This window comes from Lepus europaeus, unplaced genomic scaffold, assembly GCF_033115175.1.
Source record: "Lepus europaeus isolate LE1 unplaced genomic scaffold, mLepTim1.pri SCAFFOLD_297, whole genome shotgun sequence".
In the NCBI taxonomy this organism is placed as follows: Eukaryota; Metazoa; Chordata; class Mammalia; order Lagomorpha; family Leporidae; genus Lepus; species Lepus europaeus.
Genome location: NW_026909175.1, coordinates 23,404 through 33,130, shown reverse-complemented (window position 1 = coordinate 33,130; position 9,727 = coordinate 23,404). Strand labels below are relative to the sequence as shown.

Below are 9,727 nucleotides of genomic sequence, written 5' to 3'. Positions count from 1 at the left end.
AATTAAATGTTCCCCGATGAAAAACATTCAAAACAATAAAGTCTGTTGATAAAAATCGGAAAACATCCAAAAAAAAATACAGTCCGTGGATAAAATCAGGAAAACACAAACTCAGAGGCTCAAGCAATATCTGGTATTGAGTTAGCCAAAATAAAACCGGATATTTCTGGTTCTATACAGTAATATCCGGAAAAACTAGTGTGGAAGTCGTAGGCATTCGACCGAGAAAATCACAGTAAAAATGGTTTTGTAGAAAAGCAAAGTCTTTTCGTTAGGCAAGTGCATAAAATGTCATCTATACAAACAGAAATATCATGTGTGTTTGTCGCATTTCCTCTAGCTTTCTCCCTGGAAAATACGAATGTGTAGAGCTGGTGTCCCCATGATGAACCAATTATTGTTTCTACGGTACAAAAATAAATGTTCCCTGATAAAAACATTGAAAAAAATAAAGTCCATCGATAATATAAGAAAACACAAACACACAGGCTTTCACAATATTTTGGATTGAGTTAGCCAAAACACAACCGGATATTTCTGGTTCCATCCAGTCATTTCCAGAAAAACTAGTGTGGAAGTCGTATGCAATGGACCGAGAAAATCACAGTAAAAATGGTTTTGGAGAAAAGCATAGTGTTTGGTAGGAAAGTGCATAAAATGTCATCGAAACTAACAGAAATATCATGTTTGTTTGTAGCAGTTCCTCTAGCTTTCTCCCTACAAAAGTCGAATATGTAGAGCTGGTGTTTCCCATGATGAACCAACTAGTGTGTCTACGGTACAAGAATAAATATTCCCTGACAAAAACATTCAAAACAATAAATTCCATCGATAATATCCAGAAAACACAAACACAGAGACTGTAGCAATATTTTGGATTGAGTTAGCCAAAACACAACCGGATATTTCTGGTTCCATCCAGTCATATCTGGAAAAACTAGTGTGGAAGTCATATGCAATGGACCGAGAAAATCACCGTAAAAATGGTTTTGGAGAAAGCAAAGTCTTTTTGTTAGGAAAGTGCATAAAATGTCATCGAAACTAACAGAAATATCATGTTTGTTTGTCACAGTTCCTCTAGTTTTCCTCGCCAGAAAATACGAATGTGTAGAGCTGGTGTCCCCATGATGAACCAATTAGTGTTTCTACGGTAGAAAAATATATGTTCCCTGATAAAAACATTCAAAACAATAAACTCAATTGATCATATCCAGAAAACACAAACACAGAGGCTGTAGCAATATATCAGATTGAATTAGCCAAGACACAAGCGGATATTTCTGGTTTTATCCAGTCATGTCCAGACAAAGTGCTGTGGAAGTTGTATGCAATGGACCGAGAAAATCAGAGTAAAAATGCTTTTGGAGAAAAGCAAAGTCTTTTATTAGGTAAGTCGATAAAATATCATCTATACAAACACAAATATCATGTTTGTTTATCGCAGTTCCTCTAGCTTTCTCCCCAGAAAATGCGAATGTGTAGAGATGGTGTCTCCATGTGGAACCAATTAGTGAGCCCAAGCACAAAATTAAATGTTCCCTGATAAAAAAAATTCAAAACAATAAAGTCCGTTCATAATATCCAGAAAACACAAACACAGAGGCTGTAGCAATATATCAGATTGAGTTAGTCAAAACAAAACCGGATATTTCTGGTTTCATCCACTCATTTCCGGACAATCTAGTGTGGAAGTCGTATGCAATGGACCGAGAAAATCACAGTAAAAATGGTTTTTGAGAAAAGCAAAGTCTTTTCGTTATGCCAGTGCATAAAATGTCATCTATACAAACAGAAATATCATGTTTGTTTGCCGCAATTCCTCTAACTTTCTCCCTAGAAAATACGAATGTGTAGAGATGGTGTCTCCATGTGGAACCAATTAGTGTTTCCAAGCACAAAAATAAATGTTCCCTGATAAAAAACATCCAAAAAAAATGCAGTCCGTGGATAAAATCAGGAAAACACAAACTCAGAGGCTCAAGCAATATCTGGTATTGAGTTAGCCAAAATAAAACCGGATATTTCTGGTTCTATACAGTAATATCCGGAAAAACTAGTGTGGAAGTCGTAGGCATTCGACCGAGAAAATCACAGTAAAAATCTTTTTGGAGGAAAGCAAAGTCTTTTTGTTAGGCAAGTACATAAAATGTCATCTATACAAACAGAAATAACATGTTTGTTTGTCGCAGTTCCTCTAGCTTTCTCCCTAGAAAATACGAATGTGTAGAGCTGGTGTCTCCATGTGGAACCAATTAGTGTTTCCAAGCACAAAAATAAATGTTCCATGATAAAAAACATTCAAAACAATGAAGTCCATCGATAATATCCAGAAAACACAATCACATAGGCTGTAGCAATATCTGGGATTGAGTTAGCCTAGACACAACCGGATATTTCTGCTTTCATCCAGGCATATCCGGAAAAACTAGTGTGGAAATCATATGCAATGGACCGAGAAAATCACAGTAAAAATGGTTTTGTAGAAAAGCAAAGTCTTTTCGTTAGGCAAGTGCATAAAATGTCATCGAAACTAACAGAAATATCATGTTTGTTTGTCGCGGTTCCTCTAGCTTTCCACCCCAGAAAATACGAATGTGTAGAGCTTTTGTCCCCATGATGAACCAATTAGTATTTCTACGATACAAAAATAAATGTTCCCTACAAAAAACATTCAAAACAATAAAGTCGGTGGATAATATCCGGAAAACACAAACACAGAGGCATTCACAATAATTTGGATTGAATTAGCCAAAACACAACCCGATATATCTGGTTTCATCCAGTTATATCCGGACAAAGTGCCGTGGAATTCGTATGCAATGGATCGAAAAAATCACAGTAAAAATGGTTTTGGAGAAAAGCAAAGTCTTTTCATTAGGCAAGTAGATTAAATGTCGTCTATACAAACAGAAATATCATGTGTGTTTTTCGCAGTTCCTCTAGCTTTCTCCCTAGAAAATACGAATGTGTAGAGCTGGTGTCCCCATGATGAACCAATTAGTGTTTCTATGGTACAAAAATAAATGTTCCCTGATAAAAAACCTTCAAAACAATAAAGTCTGTTGATAAAATCCAGAAAACACAAACACAGAGGCTGTAGCAATATCTGGGATTGAGTTAGCCAAAACAAAACCGGATATTTCCGGTTTCCTCCAGTCATATCAGGACAAACTGTTATGGAATTCATGTGCAATGGACCGAGAAAATCACAGTAAAAATAGTTTTGGAGAAAAGCAAAGTCTTTTCGTTAGGCAAGAGCATAAAATGTCATCTATACAAACAGAAATAACATGTTTGTTTGTCGCAGTTCCTCTAGCTTTCTCCCTAGAAAATACGAAAATGTAGAGCTGGTGTCACCATGTGGAACCAATTAGTGTTTCCAAGCACAAAAATAAATATTCCATGATAAAAAACATCCAAAAGAATGAAGTCCATCGATAATATCCAGAAAACACAACACAGAGTCTGTAGCAATATTTCGGATTGAGATAGCCAAAACAAAACCGGATATTTCTGGTTTCATCCAGTCATATCTGGACAAATTTTCGTGGAATTCAGATGCAATGGACCGAGAAAATCACAGTAAAAATTGTTTTGTAGAAAAGCAAAGATTTGACATTGTGTTTGATGGCAGATTGACCTGAGTTGCTGTCAAACTCAGCAACTCAGGTCAATCTGCCATCAAACACAATGTCAAATCTTTGATCACGGGGCCTAGTAAACTACCCCGCGGAATGCCTCCGTTGGAGATTGTGCCAGAGAACATAAAAGTGGTGGAACGGGCAAAATACGAAGACGTAAAGATAGGCGAGCCAGTGCGCTCCCGGCACACATCCGTGGTGAGCTTGGGCCCCTCTGTCCTCAGGTCCACACTTCACGAAGCTCCCAAAGCACAGCTGAGTCCGGGCATTTATGACGACACCAGTGCTCGGAGGACTCCCGTGAGTTACCAGAACACCATGTCCAGAGGCTCACCCATGATGAGCAGAGCTTCCGATGTTACAATTTCTTCTAGCAAGTCTACCAATCATGAAAGGAAATCCACACTGACTCCTACCCAAAGGGAAAGTATACCAGCAAAGTCTCCAGTGCCTGGGGTGGACCCTGTTGTGAGCCACAGCCCATTTGACCCCCATCACAGGGGCAGCACGGCAGGAGAGGTCTACCGGAGCCATCTGCCCATGCATTTGGATCCAGCCATGCCGTTTCACAGGGCTCTGGACCCTGCAGCTGCTGCTTACCTGTTTCAGAGACAGCTTTCACCAACTCCAGGCTACCCAAGTCAGTATCAGCTGTATGCAATGGAGAATACAAGACAGACAATCTTAAATGATTACATTACCTCACAGCAGATGCAGGTGAACTTGCTCCCTGATGTAGCCAGAGGACTCTCCCCAAGAGAACAGCCACTGGGTCTCCCATACCCACCAACAAGAGGAATCATTGACCTGACCAATATGCCTCCAGCAATTTTAGTGCCTCACCCCGGGGGAACAAGCACTCCTCCCATGGACAGAATCACATATATTCCTGGTACACAGATTACTTTCCCTCCCAGGCCGTACAACCCTGCGTCTATGTCTCCTGGACACCCAACACACCTTGCTGCAGCCGCAAGTGCTGAGCGGGAGCGGGAATGAGAGCGAGAGAGGGAGAGGGAGAGAGAGAGGGAGAGGGAGAAAGAGCGGGAACGGGAACGAGAGCGGGAGCGCATCGCCGCAGCCTCCTCCGACCTCTACCTGCATCCAGGCTCAGAGCAGCCCGGCCGGCCTGGCAGTCACGGATACGCTCGCTCCCCGTCCCCGTCAGTAAGAGCTCAGGAGACCATGTTGCAGCAGAGACCCAGTGTTTTCTAGGGAACCAATGGAACCAGCGTAATCACACCTTTGGACCCAACTGCTCAGCTACGAATCATGCCACTGCCCGCTGGGGGCCCTTCCATAAGCCAAGGCCTGCCAGCCTCCCGCTACAACACTGCTGCGGACGCCCTGGCTGCTCTTGTGGACGCTGCAGCTTCTGCACCCCAGATGGATGTGTCCAAAACAAAAGAGAGTAAGCATGAAGCTGCCAGGTTAGAAGACAATTTGAGAAGCAGGTCAGCAGCAGTTAGTGAGCAGCAGCAGCTAGAGCAGAAAAGCCTGGAGGTGGAGAAGAGATCTGTTCAGTGTCTGTACACTTCTTCAGCCTTTCCAAGTGGCAAGCCCCAGCCTCACTCTTCAGTAGTTTATTCTGAGGCTGGGAAAGATAAAGGGCCTCCTCCAAAGTCCAGATATGAGGAAGAGCTCAGGACCAGAGGGAAGACCACCATTACTGCAGCTAACTTCATAGACGTGATCATCACCCGGCAAATTGCCTCGGACAAGGATGCAAGGGAACGTGGCTCTCAAGGTTCAGACTCTTCCAGTAGCTTGTCTTCTCACAGGTATGAAACAACTAGCGATGCTATTGAGGTCATAAGTCCTGCCAGCTCACCTGCACCGCCCCAGGAAAAACTGCAGGCCTATCAGCCAGAGATTGTTAAGGCAAATCAAGCCGAAAACGATCCAGGCAGACAGTATGAAGGACCATTACATCACTATCGACCACAGCAGGAGTCACCATCTCCACAGCAGCAGCTGCCCCCTTCCTCACAGGCAGAGGGGATGGGACAAGTGCCCAGGACCCATCGGCTCATCACACTTGCCGATCACATCTGTCAAATTATCACACAGGATTTTGCTAGAAATCAAGTTCCCTCGCAGACTCCCCCACAACCTCCCACTTCTACATTCCAAAATTCACCCTCTGCTTTGGTGTCAACGCCTGTGAGGACTAAAACATCAAGTCGTTACAGCCCCGAGTCCCAATCTCAGTCTGTTCACCATCAGAGACCAGGTTCCAGAGTTTCTCCAGAAAATCTTGTGGATAAATCCCGGGGAAGCAGGCCTGGAAAATCCCCAGAGAGGAGTCACGTCACTTCAGAGCCCTACGAGCCCATCTCCCCACCCCAGGTTCCAGTTGTGCATGAGAAGCAGGAAAGCATGCTGCTCTTGTCTCAGCGGGGAGCTGAGCCTTCGGAGCAGAGGAGTGATTCCCGCTCACCAGGCAGTATTAGCTACTTGCCTTCATTCTTCACCAAGCTTGAAAACACATCACCCATGGTTAAATCAAAGAAGCAGGAGATTTTTCGTAAGTTGAACTCCTCTGGTGGAGGTGACTCTGATATGGCAGCTCAGCCAGGAACTGAGATCTTTAATCTGCCAGCGGTTACCACATCAGGCTCAGTTAGCTCTCGAGGCCATTCTTTTGCTGATCCTGCCAGTAATCTTGGTCTAGAAGACATTATCAGGAAGGCACTCATGGGGAGCTTTGATGACAAAGTAGAGGAGCACGGAGTGGTCCTGTCGCAGACTGTGGGAGTAGTGCCTGGTGGCGCCAGCACGTCAGTTGTGACCAGTAGTGAGACACGGAGAGAGGAAGGGGACCCATCACCTCATTCAGGAGGCGTTTGCAAACCAAAGCTGATTAGCAAGTCAAACAGTAGGAAATCAAAATCTCCCATCCCTGGGCAGGCCTACCTGGGAAGTGAACGGCCCTCTTCGGTCTCCTCTGTGCATTCCGAGGGGGACTACCACAGGCAGACGCCAGGGTGGGCCTGGGAAGACAGGCCATCTTCAACAGGCTCAACACAGTTCCCTTATAACCCCCTGACACTGCGGATGCTCAGCAGCACGCCACCAACACCGATCGCATGTGCCCCCTCTGCTGTGAACCAGGCAGCTCCTCACCAACAGAACAGGATCTGGGAGCGAGAGCCCGCCCCGCTGCTCTCAGCACAGTATGAGACACTGTCGGACAGTGACGACTGAACCACACAGACGGGGGACATGGCATGGGGAGGGGCTCGTTCTCAGGTATTTTAATTGCAGGTCAAAAACCTGCCCATATGATTTGTGCCCAGAGACTTTTCAGGAGAGCCAGGGCCATAGATGATTTAGAAATGATGGAAATTCATTTGGAGCATCAAACGGGAAGAAACAGAAAATAGCCTTTGATACGCCACAATTCAGTGGATTCTAATTGTGGAGGGTTGAAATGTAGAGTTTTTAAAAGTGGACAATTCCTGTTCCTACATCTGTTTGTAAAGAAAACCATAATGTCTTTAAATCACTCATGTAAATAGATGACCTTTTTGCAGTGTAAAAAAAAAAAGAAAAGAAAAGAAAAGTCTTTTTGTTAGGAAAGTGCATAAAATGTCATGGAAACTAACAGAAATATCATGTTTGTTTGCCGCAGTTCCTCTAGCTTTCTACCAAGAAAATACGAATGTGTAGAGCTGGTGTCCCAATGATGAACCAATTAGTGTTTCTACGGTACAAAATTAAATGTTCCCTGATAAAAACATTCAAAACAATAAAGTCCACCAATAATATCCAGAAAGCACAAACACAGAGGCTTTCACAATATTTCGGATTGAGTTAGCCAAAACAAAACACGATATATCTGGTTTCATCCAGTCATTTCCGGACAAAGTGGTGTGGAATTCATATGCAATGGACCGAGAAAATCAGAGTAAAAATGGTTTGGAGAAAAGCAAAGTCTTTTCATTAGGCAAGTAGATAAAATGTCATCTAAACAAACAGAAATATCATGTCTGTTTGTCGCAGTTCCTCTAGCTTTCTCCCTAGAAAATAGGAAAATGTAGAGCTGGTGTCACCATGTGGAACCAATTAGTGTTTCCAAGCACAAAAATAAATATTCCATGATAAAAAACATCCAAAAGAATGAAGTCCATCGATAATATCCAGAAAACACAAACACAGAGGCTGTAGCAATATTTCGGATTGAGATAGCCAAAACAAAACCGGATATTTGTGGTTTCAACCAGTCATATCCGGACAAACTGGTGTGCAATTCGTATGCAATGGACTGAGGAAATTCAATAAATATGGTTTTGGAGAAAAGCAAAGTCTTTTCGTTAGGCAAGTGCATAAAATGTCATCGATACAAACTGAAATATCATGTTTGTTTGTCGCAGTTCCTCTAGCTTTCTCCATAGAAAACACGAATGTGTAGAGAGGTGTCACCATGTGGAACCAATTAGTGTTTCCAAGCACAAAAATAAATGTTCCATGATAAAAAACATTGAAAACAATAAAGTCCCTTGATAATATCCAGAAGACACAAACACAGAGGCTGTAGCAATATCTGGGATTGAGTTAGCCAAAACACAACCGGATATTTCTGGTTTCATCCAGTCATATCTGGACAAATTTTCGTGGAATTCAGATGCAATGGACCGAGAAAATCACAGTAAAAATCGTTTTGTAGAAAAGCAAAGTCTTTTTGTTAGGAAACTGCATAAAATGTCATGGAAACTAACAGAAATATCATGTTTGTTTGCCGCAGTTCCTCTAGCTTTCTGCCTAGAATATATGAATGTGTAGAGCTGGTGTCCCAATGATGAACCAATTAGTGTTTCTGTTGGACCTCTCAGTTGCAGAGATGCCCACTTGCTCGGGAGGACGCCCAAAGATCCAGACTCCAGACCAGTTGATGCAAAAAGCACGAGGTTTTTATTGAACGTTTGTGCAAACGGGCCCCCACCTCAGGCAGTGAGGAGCCCTGAGCGGCAGTTTCACACAGGTTATATAGGCAACGAATTAGCATATTCCTAATGCGCATGCGTAGGATTGGTCAGTTCAGAGGGACAATTAGCATACCGGAGAATGCTGAGGGAGAGTGCTGAGGGAACGTGCTGAGGGAGAGTGCTGAGGGAGAGTGCTGAGGGAACGTGCTGAGGGAGAGTGCTGAGGGAGAGTGCTGAGGGAACGTGCTGAGGGAGAGTGCTGAGGGAGAGTGCTGAGGGAACGTGCTGAGGGAGAGTGCTGAGGGAACGTGCTGAGGGAGAGTGCTGAGGGAACGTGCTGAGGGAGAGTGCTGAGGGAGAGTGCTGAGAGAACGTGCTGAGGGAGAGTGCTGAGGGAGAGTGCTGAGGGAGAGTGCTGAGGGAACGTGCTGAGGGAGAGTGCTGAGGGAGAGTGCTGAGGGAACGTGCTGAGGGAGAGTGCTGAGGGAGAGTGCTGAGGGAACGTGCTGAGGGAGAGTGCTGAGGGAGAGTGCTGAGGGAACGTGTTGAGGGAGAGTGCTGAGGGAGAGTGCTGAGGGAACGTGCTGAGGGAGAGTGCTGAGGGAGAGTGCTGAGGGAACGTGCTGAGGGAGAGTGTTGAGGGAACTTGCTGAGGGAGAGTGCTGAGGGAACGTGCTGAGGGAGAGTGCTGAGGGAGAGTGCTGAGAGAACGTGCTGAGGGAGAGTGCTGAGGGAGAGTGCTGAGGGAACGTGCTGAGGGAGAGTGCTGAGGGAGAGTGCTGAGGGAACGTGCTGAGGGAGAGTGCCTAGAGACTCTCCGAAGGGGAGTGGCAGCTCTGCTCTGGGCATGCCTAGAGGTTCTCTGAAGGGGATTGACTTTTCCTTCCCAGAGAACGTCCTGCCCGCTGGACTCTGGGGAACATCTAACCTCTTAAGAAGCCCCTGATATCTGCCCAGGCCTAGTTTCTTGTCCCTCTCCCCCATAAGGGTCCTTCATTCCCTCCTTTTCTTTTTGCAAAGATTTTAATCCTAAAATCTATTGGACCGGCCTGGTGAGAGCCTGCCTCACTGGAGGGAGGAACTCTGTTCTTGCTGGACTGGGTTGGGTTCCACGTTAACAATTGTGGAGCATGGGGATTGGAAAAACAATGGGGAAAG

The 9,727-nt window shown here is 44.6% G+C and overlaps 1 protein-coding gene across 1 annotated transcript; it reads left to right on the top strand.

Annotated features, from left to right (window-relative positions):
- Positions 1-3,661: 3,661 nt before the first annotated feature.
- On the top strand, positions 3,662-6,932 carry LOC133754890 (nuclear receptor corepressor 1-like; the record flags this gene model as incomplete). Its single annotated transcript, XM_062185240.1, is given in 1 exon segment — positions 3,662-6,932. A coding segment is annotated over 1 exon segment (3,187 nt), but the record flags the coding sequence as incomplete, so codon positions are not given.
- Between the last annotated feature and the right edge of the window lie 2,795 nt (positions 6,933-9,727).